This window comes from Calliphora vicina, chromosome 1 (assembly GCF_958450345.1).
Source record: "Calliphora vicina chromosome 1, idCalVici1.1, whole genome shotgun sequence".
NCBI lineage: Eukaryota > Metazoa > Arthropoda > Insecta > Diptera > Calliphoridae > Calliphora > Calliphora vicina.
Window position 1 is genome coordinate 26,354,963 of NC_088780.1, and position 23,089 is coordinate 26,378,051.

The 23,089-nt window shown below is 30.2% G+C and overlaps 4 protein-coding genes across 4 annotated transcripts; all 4 read left to right on the forward strand.

The window, feature by feature from the left end:
• The first annotated feature begins 273 nt into the window (after positions 1–273).
• Positions 274–2,080, forward strand: LOC135948859 (UDP-glycosyltransferase UGT5-like). The gene is made up of 2 exons (XM_065498313.1): positions 274–605; positions 777–2,080. The coding sequence occupies exons 1-2, from the start codon at positions 347–349 to the stop codon at positions 2,078–2,080; spliced, it is 1,563 nt and encodes a 520-aa protein (XP_065354385.1). The 5' UTR covers positions 274–346.
• A 6,488-nt stretch (positions 2,081–8,568) lies between these two features.
• On the forward strand, positions 8,569–10,258 carry LOC135961083 (UDP-glycosyltransferase UGT5-like). Its single transcript, XM_065512601.1, has 2 exons — positions 8,569–8,827; positions 8,982–10,258. Exons 1-2 carry the CDS (start codon positions 8,569–8,571, stop codon positions 10,256–10,258), a joined length of 1,536 nt encoding a protein of 511 aa, XP_065368673.1.
• A 4,619-nt stretch (positions 10,259–14,877) lies between these two features.
• On the forward strand, positions 14,878–16,792 carry LOC135948860 (UDP-glycosyltransferase UGT5-like). Its single transcript, XM_065498314.1, has 2 exons — positions 14,878–15,219; positions 15,489–16,792. Exons 1-2 carry the CDS (start codon positions 14,961–14,963, stop codon positions 16,790–16,792), a joined length of 1,563 nt encoding a protein of 520 aa, XP_065354386.1. The 5' UTR covers positions 14,878–14,960.
• Positions 16,793–19,248: 2,456 nt separating this feature from the next.
• Positions 19,249–21,397, forward strand: LOC135948861 (UDP-glycosyltransferase UGT5-like). The gene is made up of 2 exons (XM_065498315.1): positions 19,249–19,596; positions 19,841–21,397. The coding sequence occupies exons 1-2, from the start codon at positions 19,338–19,340 to the stop codon at positions 21,142–21,144; spliced, it is 1,563 nt and encodes a 520-aa protein (XP_065354387.1). The 5' UTR covers positions 19,249–19,337; the 3' UTR covers positions 21,145–21,397.
• Positions 21,398–23,089: the final 1,692 nt, after the last annotated feature.

Consider the following 23,089-nt stretch of genomic DNA (forward strand, 5'->3'; position numbering starts at 1 on the left):
CAAAACTTAAACATTTTCGAATATTTCTCTGCAGATGACGTTTCAATAATTATTCTTAATTAAAAGAGTAGGTTACTTTAAGTACAGACTTGTTCAGCTTTATTTCCTCCACTATAGTTAGCGCTACTTATCTACTGTTTGCCCCCAGTGGGTTAAACGTTTATTAATTGAATTACATTGCATTTGATAACAAGTGCAAACACAACAACTACAAATATACAAAAATAAAAATATTTAGTTTAAATATCGTCTAATTTTACGGAAGATCAGTTACGAACATTACATCGCATTGACCACATCTGCGGGCTAGTAAATTTTTAGAAGCACTAAATAATTATTTAACAAAATGAAATTGAATATAGTGCGGCCGTTGTTGTTGAGTTTATTATTTGTTATAACATTTACTGTACAAAATGTTACATGTGCCAAAATTCTGGCACTTTTTCCATTTCCCGGTCCTTCACAATATATTTTAGTGCAGCCGTATTTAAAAGCTTTAGCTGCTAAAGGACATGAGCTGACGGTGATTAATGCTTTTCCACAAAAGCAACCGATTTCCAACTTTCGAGATGTGCTGGTAATGGAGGTTCATGACAATTATGCTGGTAAATATTTGTGTAAATTGTTACAATTGTGGCTAGCAGTTTTTGTGTCTTGATAAGAAAACTGATTAATTTCATACATTTGGCCAATTGTCAATTGTTGTAGAATTTTCAGTGTTATTATAAATTATTACCTAATTAATAACCTAATAAACATTTAATATTTCCTTACAGAGTTTGTGGAACAAGCCAAGACTGGGCGTAACAAATGGGAGGAGATGACATTTTTAGCCGGTTTTTTCTTAAATCTAACCGAAACTGTTATAAAAAATTCTGGTGTTCAGAAATTACTAAACACTGAAAATTACGATCTTGTCATACTAGAAGCACTCCACACTGATGCCTGGTATGCACTTGGCAGACACTTTAATGCACCCATGATTGGTCTCTCCTCCTTTGGCACTGATCCCGTTATTGATGAGTTAATGGGCAACATGTCGCCACTATCGTATTCTCCCTTAGTGACAGCCGGCTTAACGGAACACATGACATATCTGGAACGTTTAAGAAATGTAATTTTATCATTTATGGAATTGCTGCATGTAAGAATTCACCTAATACCTAGACAAAAGAAAATTCTGCGAAACTACTTGCCTCACATTAAAGATGATATCTGGGATTTGAGAACAAATTTCTCCATAATGTTGCTGAATAATCATTTTAGCTTAAGCTTTCCACGGCCATATGTACCCAGTATGGTGGAAGTGGGAGGTTTTCAAATAAATTACAAACACAAGCCTTTGCCGCATGATATTTTGAATTTCCTTAATTCCTCCTCGGAAGATGTCATATATTTTTCCATGGGCTCTAATGTGAAATCAAAGGATTTTCCTCCAGACAAACTACAAATGCTAAATAAGGTTTTTAGCTCATTACCCTACAAAATTTTGTGGAAATTTGAAAACCCCACTTTGCCGGGCAAACCCAAGAATGTCTTTATTAGTTCCTGGTTTCCTCAACCCGATGTTCTGGCTCATCCTCGTGTCAAACTTTTCATTTCACATGGTGGCCTGCTGAGTACTTCGGAGGCAGTATACCATGGTAAGCCTATGTTGGGTCTCCCTGTGTTCTACGATCAACAAATGAACATCAAAAAAGGCATACAAGCGGGTTTTGCTTTGGGCATCGATTTCCATACACTGCCCCGGGAAGAATTTAAGTCCGGCATTTTGGAAATGATGAATAATCCGAAATATCTTAATAATGCTAAAACTATATCGAATATATATCACGATCAACCTATGAAACCTTTAGAATTGGCCATCTATTGGACGGAATATGTTTTGAGGCATAATGGAGCGGTACATTTGAAAAATCCTGCTCAATCGATGAATTTTATACAAAAACACAGCATAGATACGGTGGGTGTTTTAGTAGCGGCTGCTGTATTGTGTATAATTTTAGTGATTGTTGCTGTATGGAAAATTGTTAAATTAATTTTACAGAAGAAATCGTTGAATAAAGAAAAAGTTAATTGAAAAATAAAATTTTTTTATTTAAAAATTAATTGTGGAGAAAAATTTGGAAAATTCTGTCAAGAAATTTAAAATTTCTAATATAATAAGATTAGGATACCGTTAGTAATTGTAGCACAGAGACTTTGGAATTGCTTACAGAAACAGAAATCAGACATTTAGGACAAAAAGAGTCAAAGATTTCCACTAGTTTCATTAGGTTCAGACGGACAGATATTACTAGTAATTTTCATGAGATCTTAAATACACATACACATAATTGTAACTTAACATAAAAAATCACTGCCTGTTCCACAATGTCGAAAGAAAAATTTTTCAAAAAAAATTTTATGAAAAACACTCAGTTTTTAAAATTCTTTCATACAAATTTTTTTCGAATCAATTTTCTTTCGACTTTAGGTAAGAATATTTTTCGCATGATTTGTTCTACGTTTGCCAAAGCAGATTGAGTAATTTGTAAGCAGTAGTGGTAAGTATTTGCTCAATTGAGATCACCGTGTTAAAATAAAGAGTTAAAGTATTGTTTGTAAGTAGTATAAAGTATTGTTTGTAAGTAGTACAATCAAAAGTTTACAAAACATAGCGAAATCGAATAATTCTTGAACAAAATTATTCGTAAAATTATCGAGAATTTGTAAACATAGATAAATATACATAGAGCGGAAACTCTCCTGTCAAAGGCCTAACTCAGTTGTCAAAACCCTAAGTGGTGAGAATGTATTAGTAAATAAAACAATTTGAAAAAAAAACAACACTCGTATGTGTGATTATTTTGAGTAAAATTTTGGTTTGAATTTTTTTCTAGTTTCTGCTCTTGTTGTTTCTCTATGTTTGTAAAAATATAGATATGTTTGTACATAGCTGTAACTTGTGAATAAAATACAAAATATAAATATTTTTTATATTATTTTAGTTTTTGTTTCCAATTATAAATATTTACTTTCCAAATTATTTATTAGTTAAATAAAGTATTTGTTTAATTTATTAATAATATTTACAGTTAAATTTATGCATATTTATATCTTTTAAAACCAAATAAATTATAAATATAATCATTTTATATTAGTTTAATAAAATTATATTGATATTTTTTTAGAAAATAGAAAAATTTTATATATTCAAATAAAACAAAGTTGAATAAAATTTAAATTTATTTCATTTAGATACAAAAAAATCAACTAATTTCTTTGGAATATTTATTCAAACAAAACACAAAAAACTAAAATTATTCAAACAAAAAATGATTGAATAGAAATAATTCTAATAAAACTTTAGAAATATTTTTATTTCTCACAAATTTGAAACAAATAAATTTATTTTTCCAAAAATTACTGAATAGAAATAATTCTAATAAATGTTAAAGAATATTTTTATTTCACAATAATACTGATGTAAAATGTCTTCTGATTGCATTCTGATTTGAAAAAGTTATTTTCAAAACGAATTACACATTTTTTTCAGACCCTAATTCTCTGATATCTAATATTCTATTTTTAAAAACTACTACTTAATCATTGATTATCAGAATATGAACACAGATTTATGGTTTCAATTGGAGGTTTATTATTAATTTAAATTGTGAAGAACAAAATTCATGAATTATTTTTGAAAACTGTTTTTAAAGTAACTAGTTGTTCAAAATGATCGTCTGACATGGCATTCCTCCTAGGGCTATTTATCGTTGAATTATTTTTGAGCATTGTTTTTGTTTTTTCATAGAAAACGAAGGATCTTTTTCATAAGCAACGGATGAAACATCTTCATCGTCCGAGCTCATTTTCACCCACAACAATTTTTTTTTATAAAACTGTTTAAAAATTTGTTGTTAAAATATTTGACTTTATTTTTACAAATAAAATTATTCAAAGAAAATTTCTATGAATAAAAGTATTCTAAATTTTTTTATTGAATATTTAAATATTTTTCTTTTTTTTGGAGAAATAAAATCATTCAAAGAAAATTGCTTTGAATAAAATCTATCAACAAATTTTCGAATAAATATAATAATATTTCATTTATAACTAGTTGAATAAACTAAATTAATATTTAATTTTTACTATAAAAATATAATTTGAAAATAATTACATGTTTTCATATTGATTAAAATATTTTAAAATCTATTCATTATATGTTGAATAAAATACAACTTATTGTTACTAAAATACAAATAATATTAGTATAATTTTATGAATGTTTATTCAAAACTTTTCAGTATAATATATTTAATATCGTATTCTATTTAAATCAAATAATATTTATTGCTTTATATTCTGAATAGATATATATTAATTAGTATCCTATTTTGAATCATATAGAATGATTTCAATATAAATTTATTTTTGCAAATATAACTAAAATTCAAAAATAATTAAATTTTTGGAAATATTTTGAATAAAAATATTCACAATTTACAGCTATGTGTTTGTAATACCAGAAAATGTTTGATAACACTGCGGAACAGACATTTTGGTGCCCGAGATTTGAACTGCGTTTTGTACAAGTTGATGAACCTTCATTACTATGTCATACTTGTTTTTTTCCAGTCAGCTCGCGTTTTCGAAATAACGCGGTTTTTATAATTCTATTGAATACCCTATTTGTTGGTGTTTTGCTTTAAAATTTTGGGTAATGCAGCTTAGAATGTGAAATTTTTTTAGCATGAAACTGATCAGCGTAAACATATGTTTCTTTTGAGTAAAATAAGTCTGGTGGATGTTTTGGCATATTTGTCAGATCTTTCAAGAATGTTGAAATTTGATTCTTTTAGCTTTATGCTTAATAAAATGTTGTATTCCGAAAATTCTAAATAAAAATTTAACACTTCAAATTCAAGGTATTACAGTGAACATAGTTTTTGATTGAAATGAAAAATTAGTTAAAAATTTAATGAAATATTTAGATAAAACTCTGAACTTTTCATCCTAAAAAAATATTTTTTTTATAAATAAATTTTTAGGTGGTCATTAGTCTTATTTCTGAATACATATTTAAATTTAACTACAGCAATAGAAATACTTCATTTGGCGTTTTTTAAATATATCGAATTTTGTATTTACGTGATATACAGTGTTTTTGGTGAAAATATCTTAAAATTTTTATTAAAAACACTAGTTTTTTTTATAGAAAAAAATTAATTTTTGCACACATACAGATTTATTGCTACAGGAATATATCCAGGAATTGCCTAGGTTGCGAATTTGAATACCAAAGTAAGCAAAATACAATTGGAGAACAGTGTATGTAATTGATTTTAGCGAATATTCGCGACAAATGTAACAAAACATATTAGGATCTTTAACACAGCATCTCATCTTACTAGCCACAATGAAATAATATAATAAGAGAAATTATATTTCTAAAAAAAGAAGGAAATGAAAGCGTTTTTTATTTCTGAAATATATAACAAAAATATTGAAGTTTGAGTAGTTTTATCTTATAATTTATAAAAATTCGGAAATATTTTATGATCACGCTAATCTACAAAAATAAATCTTTAGTTTAAGTATAATCATGTAGGTGTTAAACATTCAGGTTACGAAAATTTGCATTATTTTTTTTATACGAAGAACATAGAAAAATATTGTGAAACTTCGAGTTATTTGTCAAATAGTTAAGTATATATTCAGCGAATTTTTAATTTTTTTATATAAGTTACTTTATTGATATGTTTTTATTGTATTCCATGAACAAATTTTTAATCCTTTTACCATATGTCAAACTTGTAAGGATTAAACTGAAAAAAGTTAATTTTCAACATCCTTGCGATATCACAAATATATATTCCTGGAACTTAGATAAACAATATTGATGTCAAAGAAAAGATATTTTTGTGTAGAATACCAATACATACATTTTTTTTTAATTTTAGTCTCCATTTATGAAATATTCAACCAATAAGAGAAAAAATACAGATTATCCAAAAAAATTAAAACCGCGATATTTTAAAAACAAGAGCTTCCCAAAAAAAACTAAAGACAGTTTTGATAATGAAATGTCCCATATATGTGTTATCAATTACAATTTTCGCTGCACCAAACCAAAATGTCAATTTTGTTCCTCTGTGTAATTTTTCGAAATTTAAATCAAAGGAATTGTACAGAATTTTGAAAATAAAGAATCCTTGTGATAGTAAACAAATCGATTCGTTATTGTTAGCGTACTCAATCAATTGAGAATGAAGGTTTGGCTACTAAAAACGGAGAGACAGGTGAACATTCATCGAAACGTTCGCATAAAGTTTGATGGTGAAACTGTTTGCATTTTAACTCATTACATGCATATTTTTATATATTAATTAATTTATAGAAGTTTTTGTTGAAACCACTAGAAATACTGGTTGACCTGTACATGTCAGAAGTATTAGCTTTGATAACTGAACACTGATCCAAAAAAATTATTTTTTTTTAAGACTAAAAAAAACGTAATTAATGAATACTTCCTATTTAAATTTGCTATCTAAGGTAAAATAATAGAGATATTAGTGATTTTTAGTTAAATTTGAACTATTGTTTTTGCATGCTAAATTTTTGGGGTACTTTAAAATTAAATTCTTAATAAATGCTCTCTATTGTTGTGTCTTATTTTTGAATTTCTGGTTGAATTATCCGTTTTGGTGTATTTAAGGACTTATAGTAAAATTTCACGGATAATATTTTTGCGGAACATTTTAACCCCTTAAATCCCTATTTTAAAAGAAGAACAAAAACGGCCCATGCCTTGAGGATTTAGAGGGCTTACTATTCTACAAAAATGTTTTCCGTAACATTTTACATAAATTTGCTGAACACATTTTGTACCTAAAATGTAAGAATCGCATGGTTTATTATGCCGATTTACAATAAGTATGTGCCAGAGTTGGGAAAATTTATCCCCACTCAAATGAAAATCAGATGTAAACTTTCAAAACGCCGATACACGTGTCTTTTAATTTTTTTTGTGTTGTACAGTGTAATCAGAGTTTTAAAACATCGTATAAATTGCTTTGTTGCCAGTATCCGTTGTCGTGCCAAAAGTAAGTGTGATCGGAACAGTGGACGTGACTTTATTTCAAGTGAAGCGTATCCCAGAGAGAGCGTTCCGCTTCGATCGGATAGAGCAAGGTCTGGACTATAAAGCGGGTAAGCCAAAACTTCCTAACCACTTCATTCTAAAAAGTTTTTAATATGTGGCCGAGTTTCATGTCTGGCCACATATTTTGGGCATTTTTTTGACCAATTCTTGCTTCAAAAGAATCCGTTGTGTACGGTACAGATTCGCTGTAATGGGCATGTCAGATTTCAGCAGCTCATAATAAACCAAATACAGAGCATTACCTTAGAACCATGGATGTTTGGCTTTGATGTCCATTCGGCTGGTTGGCCGAACTTCTGTACCGAAAAATCTATCTCTTGCACTTTGAAACCGATGGAACACATTCCCCATTAGCTTTGGTGAGGAATCGTTGTGCTTCAGCTGCACTTTTTTCGTCACTTTCTGGTTATCAAAATCATATAAATAATTACTTGTAAAAAAGTTGAAATGGTTACTGTAAGCATGTACAACAATATTTTATATTTTTCCTCTGCGTGTGACTACTTAAGATTCTAAATTAAAAAGATTATAATTTTACAAAAGTCATCATTAAAAATCATTTATAAAAACTATTTTCACGTTTAATTAAATATAAAGATTAAAATATATAGAAAATAAAAACATAAAATAAAAGTTATTGTTACAATCTAACACGTGAATACGAGAGCAAGTGATATAAATCTATAAAAAAATTATTACTTTAATTTTTGCAACAAACAAGGAAAGTGAGGGGCAGATTTCAGTTGAGATTTGAAGTATAAATTGATAAAAAGAACACTGTTCGGAATAATTTGTATTACATACTGTTCGACACTACATCCCAACAAATTGTAGATAAATCATTTGTAAATTTAAATGTCTCAAATTTGATGACATTTTCGGTACAAGATATTTTGTGGATAAGGCCATTGATCGTGTCTACCAATAGTTAAAGATTCGTGATAGCAATCGAATTTTACAATTTTGTCTATCAAATTTTAGAACGAGTAACAGAAGTTTGAATCGAAATTCTTTTTTATCAACTGACTTTCTATTGATAGAATAGAAAAATTTTATGCGTGCAACTGAATCATTCGATTGGTAACAAATTCGGTTGCTATTACGAATCTGTTTCTCTGTGTGTATAATTTGATTGAATGATTAAATTCGAATGGTTTTTCCCAGGTATGTTTTCTTTCACATCCCTTCTAGGTGTTATTTTCTTTTGTTTGTGCTACTTATCTACTCTCTGGCCTCATTAATAAAATAACGTGAATTAATTGCATTACATTTTGATAACACACAAATAAAAATATTTAGTTTAAATATCGCCTAATTTTATGGAAGATCAGTTACAAACATTTGAGCGCTTCAAAAACAACTTCAGGATAATAAAATTTAAATTTCTAATTCAAATAAGGACTAAATAATTTATTAATAAAATGAAATTGTCTATAACGCGGCCGCTTTTCTTGAGTTTAATATTTATTTTCACATCTACTTTACAAAATGTAGAAAGTGCCAAAATTTTAGCAGTTTTTCCATTTCCCGGTCCTTCACAATATATTTTAGTACAACCGTATTTAAAGGCTTTAGCTGCCAAAGGACATGAGATGACAGTGATCAATGCATTTCCACAAAAGCAACAGTTTAATAACTTTCGAGATGTGCTGGTAATGGAAGTTCATGACAACTATGCGGGTAAATATTTGTTGAAGTTATTATAATAGAAACAAACTGCATTACAAAATCAATAGTTTATCATTATTATTGAGTTGTAAACTTTCAAAAAATTTTTAATTTTGCCCCATCCTTAATCGCAAGAAAAAAATAAAAGTTTCTTATTGTTTTACAGAGTTTATTCAACATGCCAAGGCAGTGCGTAACAAATGGAATGAGATGACATTTTTTGCCGGTTTTTTACTAAATCTAACCGAAACAGTTATAAAACATCCCAATGTTCAAACACTACTAAACACTGAAAAATACGATCTTGTCATAATAGAAACAGCCCATACAGATGCATGGTATGCATTTGGCAGACATTTTAATGCACCCATGGTTGGCCTCTCCTCCTTTGGCACTGATCCCATTATTGATGAGTTAATGGGCAACATGTCGCCACTCTCCTATTCACCCTTAGTGACAGCCGGCTTAACGGAACACATGACATATTTGGAGCGTTTAAGAAATGCAATTTTATCATTTATGGAATTGCTGCATGTAAGAATTCACCTAATACCTAGACAAAAGAAAATTCTGCGAACCTACTTGCCTCACATTAAAGATGATATCTGGGATTTGAGAACAAATTTCTCCATAATGTTGCTGAATAATCATTTTAGCCTGAGCTTTCCACGGCCATATGTACCCAGTATGGTGGAAGTGGGAGGTTTACCAGAAGATATTTTGAATTTCATTAATAACTCCACGGAAGATGTCATATACTTCTCCATGGGCTCTAATGTAAAATCAAAGGATTTTCCTGCAGAAAAATTGCAAATGCTAAATGAGGTATTTAGTTCATTACCCTACAAAATTATGTGGAAATTTGAAAAACCCACTCTGCCGGGAAAACCAAAGAATGTCTTTATTAAATCCTGGTTTCCTCAACCAGATGTTCTGGCTCATCCTCGAGTTAAACTTTTCATTTCGCATGGTGGCCTGCTGAGTACTTCTGAGTCGGTATACCATGGTAAACCAATGTTGGGTCTCCCTGTGTTCTACGATCAACAAATGAACATCAAAAAAGGCATACAAGCAGGTTTTGCACTGGGCATCGATTTCCATACGCTGCCCCGTGAAGAGTTCAAGTCCAGTATTTTGAAAATGATGAATAATCCAAAATATCTTAATAATGCTAAAACTATATCAAACATTTTTCACGATCAACCTATGAAACCTTTAGAATTGGCCATCTATTGGACGGAATATGTTTTAAGACATAAGGGAGCGGTACATTTGAAAAATCCTGCTCAATCGATGAATTTTATACAAAAGCACAGCATAGATACGGTGGGAGTTTTAGTAGCAGCTGCTATATTGTGTATAATTTTAGTGTTCGTTGCTGTATGGAAAATTGTTAAACTAGTTTTACAGAAGAAGTCGTTGAATAAAGAAAAAGTTAATTGAATAATGAATGAAAAAATCGGAAAAGCTCCAATTTGAATAAATAGTGAGGCGTAAGATATAAGTCACAATGCCACAAAAGAATATTAGTATAAAAATATCACACAAAAACTTTAAAAAAATTTGTTTTTATTTCAGTACTCATCAAACTACAAACTCTTACATTCGTTTGTTATTTCAAAATTTTTATTTTTTAATATAGACCACTTTATATAAACGGAAAAATATATTTTATTTGAAATTATCGAGCCAATTTTGATCAAATTGTAAACATTGGATCCTGCATTTATACAAATATTAACTAACAGGGTGCTATTTGGAACTCATGTGTGAAGGTGTAGAAAAATCTAATCCAAATGATTAGATTTTTTATACCCTTAGCCATCCATGAGTGGCAATATTTAATTTTGTCCTTCCGTTTGTAATTTCTACATTTTTCATTTGCGAGTATATATATTCTGGATCGTTATAGATAGCAAAGTCGATATAGCCATGTACGTCTGTCTGTCTGTATGTTGAAATCAACTTTCCGTAGCCCCTAAATAACTTACATACATGATTCATACATCAACATGTCGGGAATTCGGTTCGGTTACTATTTAAAATCGACAAAATCGGCCCACAAATCGCTGAGATATAAGGAAAAAACCGGGAAAACCTCGATTTTTGGCTTATTTTGTATCTATATCTGGATTACTAAATCATTAATATATACAATATGGATATCTAATGATAGATATTTTGAAGTCCATTGCAACGATGTATATAAAGCTATAGTAAGTTGGACCTACAATGGGTCAAAATCGGGAAAAATATTTTTTAACCCGAATTTTTTTTTCATACAAATTTTTTTGTCATAAATTATTTTTCAAAAAAAAAATTTTAAAAATTAAAAAAAAAATTTTCAAAATTAAAAAAAAAATTTTAAATTTAAAAATTAAAATTATATATATTTATTAAAAAAAATGAAAAAATTTCAAAATACTTTTTTTTGGTGTAAACAAAATTTAAATTTTGCCCAAGGACGAAGCCTATTGAATCTGGCTGAAATCGGTCCATTATTTGACCTAGACCCCATACAAATCTCCTTCCGAAATTGGACTTTATCGGTCATAAATGTTTAATTTATATGTCTATCTCCACAAATTGCGCTCTAAATAAGTTTTATATATACGAAATTCATGTCACCAAATTTTGTTACGATCGGTCCATAATTAGTCATAGCTCTCATATAGACTCGCTTCCGAAAATCACTTAAACGTGCATAAATCGCTTAAAAATTTTGGTATACACACAAAATTCAACATAGTTAACTTTAATATAGACATAAATCACACGAACTAATTTCATGGTGATCGGTCCATAATTGGTCATAGCTCCCATATAAGGCCCACTTCCGAAAATCACTCAAAAATATATATTATTGAAATTTTAAAAGAAAAATGTTTTTGCTCTTTTATTTAGTGTAGGGTATAAGTATAATTTGGTGAAGGGTATCTAAGATTCGGCGCAGCCGAATATAGCTCTCTTGTTTTTTCCAAAAATCAGTGGGTATTTGTCAGTCTATAAAAACTTGATCACGTCTTTGTCGAGAGAGAAAACAAAAGATGTGAGTATAATTTGATAAAAAAAAGCATTATAGGCCTATATAAAAATAGATAAGAAAATTATTGATTTTCTAAATCTTCTCAAAATACAAGTTGCAAATTTGAAAATAATTCATTTGATAATTTTGTAGATTATTTTAAAGACGGATTTACTCAGGGCTATTCTCTTCATTGTTCTTCACTAACGTGTAAAACTATTGTACCAACCTTAAAGTATACACAGAGAAAACAGATTCGTGATAGCAACCGAATTTGTTGCCAATCGAATGATTCGGTTGCACACATAGAATTTGTCAGTTCTACCAATAGAAAGTCAGTTGATAAAGAAGAATTTCAGTTGATGCAACCAAACTTTAGTTATCCCTTCCAAATTACTGTAGCCATAACTGTAAAATTCGGTCACTAAGATAGAACCATTCGATTGGCAACAAATTCAGTTGCTAGCACGAATCTGTTTTCTCTGTGTACAAATCCGATTAGAATCACTTTCTGAGTCGATTGAGCGATGTTAGTCTGTCAAACTTTCAAAGATAATTTGACAAAATTTGGCACAAGATTTTATATTGACGCAAGGATGAAGCCTATTGGATTCTATTGGAATCGGTTCATTATTTCTGGTAGCCCTCATACAACTGGACTATCTGAAAATAGATAAGCTCTCGTAAATTTTTTAATTATATAGATATCCAAACCAAATTCAACACAAGTAAGTTTTATATAAGCTGAACTCGCACTACCAAAATTTAGTACCGATCGATCCACAATTCTTCATAGCTGCTATATAAGGACCACTGTCAAACATTTTATTAATTTCATTAATAAATCTTTGAAATATATTATTACACAAATAAAACTCAACACAAATAAGTTGCATATATACACAAATTACGCCACCAAATTTTGAGGCGATCGGTCCATAATTAGTCAAAGCTCATGTATAAGGCCCACTTCCGAAAATCATTTCAACGAGTATTGATTTAAGGTTCATATGTACAGAAGCCATGTCACCTATTTTATGATGATCGGACAATAACACTCTGCTACAAAATAACACTTTTTGTCAGAACTTGAAAAGCGACCTAATGGGGGTTGTAGTCCTAGGTGAGGACATACTAAAACCGTTTTCAAAGATTTTGAAACACCCTCAAAATTTTAAAATATTTTGAAAAAACTGTTGTAGGGTACTTTAGTACCTATAACTCACACATTTTTAGACCGATTTCAAAATTTTAAACAATCATGGATAGACAAAGAATTAAGCTTTCATAAAATGTATGAAAAAAATGTATATCAAAAAAATTGCGTAAGTTTTTATAAAAAGTTTCGCTTTATTTTTTATTTTTTTAATAATTTTTCAAATTCAACAATAGTTATTTTAATTGTTTTCTATAAAAAACTTATTCTTTTTTGCACAGTGTTTTAATTACAACTTTATATGGGAAAAAATGAGATATTACTTTTTAAAATCGGTTTATATTTGCAAAAGTTATTAAACTTTTTTTAAAAAAAGTTCGAAAAAATTTACCTTGTAAATTCAAAACTTTACAAATATTTTTTTTTCTACACTTTTTTTATTCATATGCGCTGGGGGAGAAAATACTAAAAATGGTGTTAATTAAAAGTTGCATAACTTTTACAATTTTAATCCGATTTGAATAATTAAAACCATGTTTTATTAAGAACTAATGTATATTGGTATAAAGTTTTATAAACTTTCATATCAAAAAATAAGCAATGAAAAGCGACGGAAATCAAAAAAGTTGATAAATTTTGTTTTTCTTTTAGATATTCTTAAGAAAAACAATACTTATGACTTACAAATGTATAAAAAACTGTTAACTAATTTAAAGTCGGACAAAACTGACTGAGTTACAGATCGATAAGTTGACGAACATCACTGAAAACGGGTTTTTCAGAATAATTTCTGAATTTGGGTGTTTCTGAGGGTGTTTTTGAAATTTTTTGACACAATTTGTAATGTACTCAGCAAGCCCATCATATCACCGTGTAATTAGTCTTATAAATTTAAAAAAAAACAGTTTATAATCACATACTAGGGTATCATATGGTCGAGCATGGCCGACTATATTTTCTTTCTTGTTATACCCTACACCACCATAGTGGGGAGGGTATTATGCGTTTGTGCAGATGTTTGTAACGCCCAAAAATATTAGTCTAACACCCACCTTAAATTATACCGATCGACTTAGAATCACTTTCTGAGTCGATTAAGCGATGTCCGTCCGTCCGTCCGTCTGGTCGGCTGGCTGGCTGGCTGTCCATGTAAACCTTGTGCGCAGAGTACAGGTCGCAATTTTGAAGATATTTCGATCAAATTTGGTACATATTATTTTTTCGGCTCAAGGACCAAGCCTATTGAAACTGGCTGAAATCGGTCCACTATTTCACCTAGCCCCCATACAAATGTCCTCCCAAAATTGGACTTTATCGGTCATAAATGTTTAATTTATATATGTATCTCCACAAATTCCGCTCCAAATAAGTTTTATATATACAAAATTCATGTCACCAAATGTTGTTGCGATCGGTCCATAATTAGTCATAGCTCCCATATAGACCCGCTTCCGAAAATCACTTAAACCTGCATAAATCGCTTAAAAATGTTGGTATAGACACAATATTCAACATAGTTAACTTTAATATAGACATAAATCACACGACCTAATTTCATGGTGATCGGTCCATAATTGGTCATAGCCCCCATATAACCCCACTTCCGAAAATCACTCAAAAATATAAATTATTGAAATTTTAAAAGAAAATTTTTTTTTGCTCTTTTACTTAGTGTAGGGTATTATATGGTCGGGCTTGACCGACATACTTTCTTACTTGTTTTGTTTGTATTACTTATCTATTGTGTCCCCAGTGGGTTAAACATTAATAAATTTACGCGAAAGTATTACATACATGCTCGATAACAAGTGCAAACTAAACAAACACAAATACAAAGTTTTAGTTCTCTTATTTTACGATAGATCAGTTAAAAACTTTAGATCGTACTGAGAACATCTGTCGGAGAATAAATTGGAAAATTTCTAAAAACCATAGATAGCAGAACTAAATATTTATTAAAAGAAATGAAATTATCAACAACACCGCCGTTATTGTTGAGTTTATTATTTGTTTTAACATTTACGGTACAGAATGTAGAATGTGCTAAAATTTTAGCAGTTTTTGCATTCCCTGGTCCTTCGCAATATATTTTAGTGCAACCGTATTTAAAAGCTTTAGCTGCCAAAGGTCATGAGTTGACCGTGATCAATGCGTTTCCTCAAAAGCAGCCGATAGCTAACTATCGGGATGTGCTGGTAATGGAAGTGCATGAGAATTATGCGGGTAAATATTAATTGAAATTTGTATTACACTGACAAACAGACAGAAAACTTTAATAAATTTAAATTGACTGAACAATTGTTTCATTTAGAATTTGATAATTTTGAGTTAAACTAATAATAAAAACGGAAAAGAGTGAACACAAACAACATAGAAAAAGACAAATATTATGGAACCCGCTAGGAACACCTCACATAAATTTAAATTATTATTAGCATTGTTTTATTAAAATCGTAATACTCAACTTATAAACATTAATCATTTTCTAACAGAGTTGGTTGAGCAAGCAAAGACTGAGCGCAACAAATGGGAATCCATGACATTTATGGCTGGATTTTTTCTGAATCTTACAGAAACTGTCATAAAAAATCCCGCAGTACAGAAACTACTAAACACTGAAAGATTCGACCTTATTATATTAGAAGTTATTCACACGGATGCTTGGTATGCATTTGGCAGACATTTTAATGCACCTATGATTGGGCTCTCCTCTTTCGGCACAGATCCTGTTATTGATGAGTTAATGGGCAACATGTCGCCACTTTCATATTCACCTTTAATAACAGCTGGCTTAACGGAACGCATGACATATCTAGAACGTTTAAAAAATGTAATTTTATCATTTATGGAATTGCTGCATGTAAGAATTCACCTAATACCTGCACAAAGGAAACTTATTGAAACCTACCTGCCTCACATTAAAGATGATATATGGGATTTGAGAACAAATTTCTCCATAATGTTGCTGAATAATCATTTTAGCTTGAGCTTTCCACGGCCATATGTTCCCAGTATGGTGGAAGTGGGAGGTTTTCAAATACATTACAAACCCAAAACATTGCCGCAGGATATTTTGAATTTCCTAAATTCCTCCTCAGAAGATGTCATATATTTTTCCATGGGCTCTAATGTGAAATCAAAGGATTTTCCTCCAGAAAAACTGAAAATGCTAACTGAGCTCTTCGGCTCATTACCTTACAAAATTTTGTGGAAATTTGAAAACCCTACTTTGCCGGGCAAACCCAAGAATGTCTTTATTAGTTCCTGGTTTCCTCAACCCGATGTTCTGGCTCATCCTCGTGTTAAACTCTTCATTTCACATGGCGGCCTGCTGAGCACCTCTGAGTCGGTATACCATGGTAAACCCATGTTGGGTCTACCGGTGTTCTACGATCAACAAATGAATATCAGAATAGGCATACAAGCTGGTTTTGCTTTGGGTCTCGATTTCCATACACTGCCACGTGAAGAGTTTAAGTCCAGCATTTTGGAAATGATGAATAATCAAAAATATATTAATAGTGCTAAAACTATATCAAACATTTATCACGATCAACCCATGAAACCGTTGGATTTGGCCATCTATTGGACGGAATATGTTTTGAGACATAAAGGTGCGGTACATTTGAAAAATCCTGCTCAATCGATGAATTTTATACAAAAACACAGCATAGATACGGTGGGAGTTTTAGTTGCTGCATTTATATTCTGTATTACAATAGTGATTATTGCTGTATGGAAAGTAATTAAATTTGTGTTAGACATGAAGTCGCTAAAGAAAGAGAAAGTTAATTGAATAAAAATAATAAAACTTAAAAATATGGAAATGTTTGTTTTTGTACTTAATCGAAAATAAATATTGAAAACCTTTTAATGAGTTAACAATTCATGTTCGTATCAAAATGTCTTTTGACAGTAGAAATATAAACTATGTGTATTGAGTGATTAGATTGGAATAAAATTAAAGAATAATATGGCTCAGTTAATAGGTCTGGGGGGTGTTAGCCCCAGACCTATTAAAATTGTTTAAGAAAAAAATAGGTTTGAGTAAAAAAAAAAATATAAAGCCATCAATTTAAGGACATTTTGATCTAAATTAGTTACAAATTTATTTATGATATCTTTAAGCGTTAAAATTTTACATTAATTAAAATTTTATATTTTTATTCGTGGATAATCTCTACATTATCATTCACGAAAATAAATTATTGAAATTACTTGAAATTCGTTTTTTGTATTAGTATGTAACATCGCCATATTGCATTCCACAATTTTAAATTTGTTAATTTTTAATCAATTTAATCAATTAGCAAATTCATTTAATTTTTTATACGTTTTTTCGTATGACATGACGTCATATTAGGTCGGATATTTTGAATTTGCTAATTCTGATATAATCGGCGACCCAAAAAACCCCCATATACCAATTTTGGGTAATTTTCTAAATTTTACGAAACAAAGGGAGCTTTGGCGGCCCTGAGGTACGTGATAAAATACAAAAAAAAAATAACTCGTGCCTCCCAGTTTGCCCAAAGTCATGCACTTTTTTTAAAAGCTGTCTAAAAGTATGCTTTGGTTTATAATAATTTAATAGTTTATGGCCCAAAACATTTAATTCTTTTAGTTTTTTCTTACTAACTTAAATTGACCTACCTAAATGGTGTTAAGAATTATTCCTAGGAAGCTCATTTTGTTCTAGAAAGTTGTTTATTGAGATTTTAGGTACGTTTTTGTAGTTGATTGTTGCCTTGAATTTTGAACGGTTTTTTAATATTTTACTGTTTTACTAAATTAGATATATCTCAATTGTTTTACCATATAGAAATTCATACTTCAAAACATAGATAAACATTGATATAGGCTTTTATAAAGTGTATATCTTATACTTATGGGCCTCTCAATTTTCCTGTTATAGACCTTAAACTTGTGTCTCAAATTGTAGCCGCCAGCATCCGCCGAACTACTTTTTTTAATTTTTACGAAATGGAATTTTTAGAAATATTTCTTTATTTATTATTGAATTTTATATATCTAAACCCTACTGTAAGTTGAAATATAGTAAATACAAATCTTTTTAAAAATTTAGTTTCAAAAACACATGAAAACGTATTTTTTTTAATTTTTTATTAATGACTTTTATATATATATCTAGACCCCACTGTAACTTGAAAAAAAGTTTATATTGATCTTTTAAACATTTTTTTGGAATCGGAGATACCAATTCTACATAAAAAGAGCGCCAAATAATTTTGTCCACCTAGATTTTGATTTGGAACCACAGACATATGGACCTGAACAGGGAAAAAAAGGTAAAAAAAAAATTAATTTTTTAAAGTTTTTTTCCGATCTTGAATATGAAGTTTTTTTGATTTTATATGTTCACAAGGGCTACAACTTTGACTCAGAGTGTAAATCAAAATTCCACATGATCACTTTTTTGCAAAGATGACACCGAGGCCCCAAATCTTTGAGGGCCCATAAAAAATGTGCAAGACTTTGGGCAAAACTGGGAGACACGGGTTTTTCTTTGGGCTTTTATCACGTAATGGTGTTGCACTGTGTATTTGTATTGCAAATTTATGCAGTGGTGTATTTCTGTATATTTTTGTTAGTATAAAGTAAAAACGCAATGCATATACAAGGATGCAAGACCATTTGCACAAGATTATAAATTAGGCTATTGATTTTCTAAATCTTCTTAAATTATAAGTTGCATCTTACTACTGCACATTTGATGATTTGGTAGGTTATTTTAAGGTCGAATTTGCTATGGGTTATTCCCTTCATTGTTATACCCTACATCACCATAGTGGGGAACTGAACTCGCACTACCAAAATTACGAAAAGTACCCATCGGTCAACAGTTTTCCATAGCTGCCATATAAGGACCACTCTCGTTTCATTAATGCGAATAAATCTTTGAAATATGTTAGTACACAAAGAAAATTCACCTATTTTACGTCGATCGGTCCATAATTAGTTATAGCTCCCTCACAAATTTTACAAGAAAACTATTGGTAATTATATATTCGGTGTAGGGTATCACATGGTATTTTTACTTGCTTTTATTACATCTGATTTGCTTTTGTTTGTGTTACTTATCTACTGTGCATCCGCAGTGAAACAATAATAAAATTATGTAACATGTAACCAAACAAAAACGTAACTTAATAAACAAAAATACACTGAAATGCTAATAAAAAGTTGCAATTTTAGTTTTCTGATTTTACGAAAGATCAGATACAAACATAAGATCGCATTGAGAACATCTGCAAGAATATCAATCGGAAAATTTGATTTCTACAACTAAATAAATCAGGACTAAATATTTGTTAAAAACAATGAAATTATCAATAACACAGACGTTGCTGTTGAGTTTATTATTTATTTTAAGTTTTACTATACAAAATGTAGAAAGTGCTAAAATTTTAGCAGTTTTTCCATTTCCCGGTCCCTCACAATATATTTTAGTGCAACCGTATTTAAAAGCTTTAGCTGCCAAAGGTCATGAGGTGACCGTGATCAATGCGTTTCCTCAAAAGCAACCGATTGCTAACTATCGAGATGTGCTGGTAATGGAAGTGCATGAGAATTATGCGGGTAAATATTAATTGAAATTTGTATTACACTGACAAACAGACAGATAGCTTTAATAAATTTAAATTGACTGAACAATTGTTTCATTTAGAATTTGATAATTTTGAGTTAAACTAATAATAAAAACGAAAAATCGTGAACATATAATAGAAAAAGACAAACAAATATTATAAATTTAAATTATTATTTGCATTGTTTTATTAAAATCATAATACTCGACTAAAAATCATTAATTATTTTCTTCAAGAGTTGATTGAACAAGGCAAGATTAAGCGCAACAAATGGGATGCGATGACATTTTTGGCTGGATTTTTTCTAAATCTTACAGAAACTGTCATAAAAAATCCCGGAGTACAGAAACTACTAAACACTGAAAAATTCGATCTTATTATATTAGAAGTTCTTCACACAGATGCTTGGTATGCATTTGGCAGACATTTTAAAGCACCTATGATTGGGATCTCCTCTTTCGGCATAGATCCTGTTATTGATGAGTTAATGGGCAACATGTCGCCACTTTCATATTCACCTTTAATAACAGCTGGCTTAACGGAACGCATGACATATCTGGAACGTTTAAAAAATGTAATTTTATCATTCATGGAATTGATACATGTAAGAGTTCGTCTCATACCTGCACAAAAGAAACTTATTAAAACCTATCTGCCTCACATTAAAGATGATATATGGGATTTGAGCACAAATTTCTCCATAATGTTGCTGAATAATCATTTTAGCTTGAGCTTTCCACGACCATATGTACCCAGTATGGTGGAAGTGGGAGGTTTTCAAATACATTACAAACCCAAGCCTTTGCCCCAAGACATTATGAAATTCCTGAATTCCTCCTCGGAAGATGTCATATACTTGTCCATGGGATCTAATGTGAAATCAAAGGATTTTCCTCCAGAGAAACTGAAAATGCTAACTGAGGTTTTCGGCTCATTGCCTTACAAAATTTTGTGGAAATTTGAAAACCCTACTTTACCGGGGAAACCAAAGAACGTCTTTATTAATTCCTGGTTTCCTCAACCCGATGTGCTGGCTCATCCTCGTGTTAAACTTTTCATTTCACATGGCGGCCTGCTGAGCACCTCTGAGTCGGTATACCATGGTAAACCCATGTTGGGTCTACCCGTGTTCTACGATCAACAAATGAATATCAAAAAAGGCATACAATCAGGTTTTGCTTTGGGTCTCAATTTTCATACACTTCCCCGTGAAGAGTTTAAGTCTAGCATTTTGGAAATGATGAATAATCAAAAATATATTAATAATGCTAAAACTATATCGAACATTTATCACGATCAACCTATGAAACCATTGGATTTGGCCATCTATTGGACGGAATATGTTTTGAGGCATAAAGGTGCAGTACATTTGAAAAATCCTGCTCAATCCATGAATTTTATACAAAAACACAGCATAGATACGGTGGGAGTTTTAGTTGCTGCATTTATATTGTGTATTACAATAGTGATTATTGCTGTATGGAAAGTATTTAAATTTGTGTTAGGGAAGAAGTCGATAAAGAAAGTGAAAGTTAATTGAATGAACTTAATAAAACTTAACAATATGGAAAAGTGCGTTTTTATACGCACTTTGAAAAACCAATTAATAAGTTAAAAGTTTACGGGTTATTCTTTGGTTTATGACCACTGTGATATTTTGATTTTATTTTCCAGCTGGGTTTTTTTCAGCCTATTGGGGTTCATATCAGAATGTCTGCTTCTTTTGACAGTAATAATACAAACTGTGTTGATTCATTAGATTTTAATAAAGTATTTTTTTTATGGATAACTTAACAAAATGTTGTCGTTTTAAATGTTGGTTTCTGAGACTTTAAATATTAAAATAAGTGAAGGAATGTATGTATATTTAAATGACTTTAACATTAAAATTAATAAAATCTAAAAAAATACTAAAATTTTTTAAAAAAAATTAATTTGTTTATAATAACTTGTATAAACAAGTGTATCGCGACGTATGATTAATATTAATTATGAGTTGATTTACTAAATTATATATAATGTCTGGAAATTTAAAGGGATTTCAACAATTTAAAGGTATAAATACAATTTAGTTTTTTATAAAATACAATATTTTTTTTCGTAGAAAACTTTCAAAATGAATTTCACAATATGGGTCTATGACTTAAAAATGAGAATTTTTTTTTTAAAATTTTTAGCTTTCTGGCAACATATATTCCGAGTTAAAAGAACTGTTCATCTGTTGAGTCCAAGGATAAATCAAGCCAATATCGGATACTCCGTTCCAAAGTAAAGCGTTTTCTAGAAAAAAAAATATTCGGACAGGGCAAGTTCTGGACTATAAAGCGGGTGAGGTAAAGCTTCCCAAACACTTTTTTCTAAATAGTTTGAACAGGCACACAGAGGGATGGCTTCATACATGTTTGTGAAAAAATTATAAGGAGTGGTCGTAGAGCATTGAAATTTGGCACCGAGATTTATATGGACTAAATTAAGAAAAAACTTTAATTTTATCAAAATGCTCTAAGCCCAATGCGCACTGCTCATACAATCCAAATCGATTTTTTCTCATAAAATTGTTGATATACAAGAAAAAGTCCAGAAATTTGGTACATATATATTTTGAAACAAAAAACTATGCATGCCGAGTTTCAATAACATCGGTCGCGCCCATCGCCCACGAAACCCATACATAGATAAGAATTTTTTTGATATTTCGTTTATTATCGGCAAAAATTGTTAAGTTTTCATCCTGTTCCGAAAACTTCTGAGAACTAATTTTTTTTTAATCGAAACAAGACACTTTCACGTTTCATTTTATTAAAACAACAGATTGGGGGAAAGTAGGGCTACATTATTTTTTTCCATGGAAAAACAAAAATAAAATAATTTTTAGAGGCTTATAGATATGGCCATATCTTCTTAACGGTTTATGATATTTTTGTATTTATGGAGAAATGCTATATTTTTCAAATATGTTAAAGGTAAATTATATTATCAGGAAAATTATGCATATATAAACCACCGACTTTCGTGAAAATATAAGTAAACCACTGACCTGCGTGAAAATATAAGTCAATTTTAGCTTAACACCCTTGCATGGACTTTACTTCAATTTTGTAAAAATAAAATACAATTTTTTCTAAAAACTATAAATGCACATTTCATCTTTAAACATTTCTCTACAAAACTGAATCATTTGATTTTTGAAATTGAGTGGTCGAAAAATAGGGTTTTTGACACAAAAATCCCTCTGTGAGGCATTGCGAAATGTGACCGAACGTTTTCATGCTGTAATATTACGGATTCATGTCTGGCCGCATATTCTAGGCCATTTTTGGCAAACGCTCGCTACATTTTTTCATAGCAAATAATTTGGTGCAAAAATGATTTTCTTTTATAGCGTTCAAACATAATTTCGGTAATGCAAAATCGTCTTTCAAGTTTTATCGACTGCAATTCGTATGGTACCCAATTTGCCTGCTATTGGATGAATACTGCTGCTC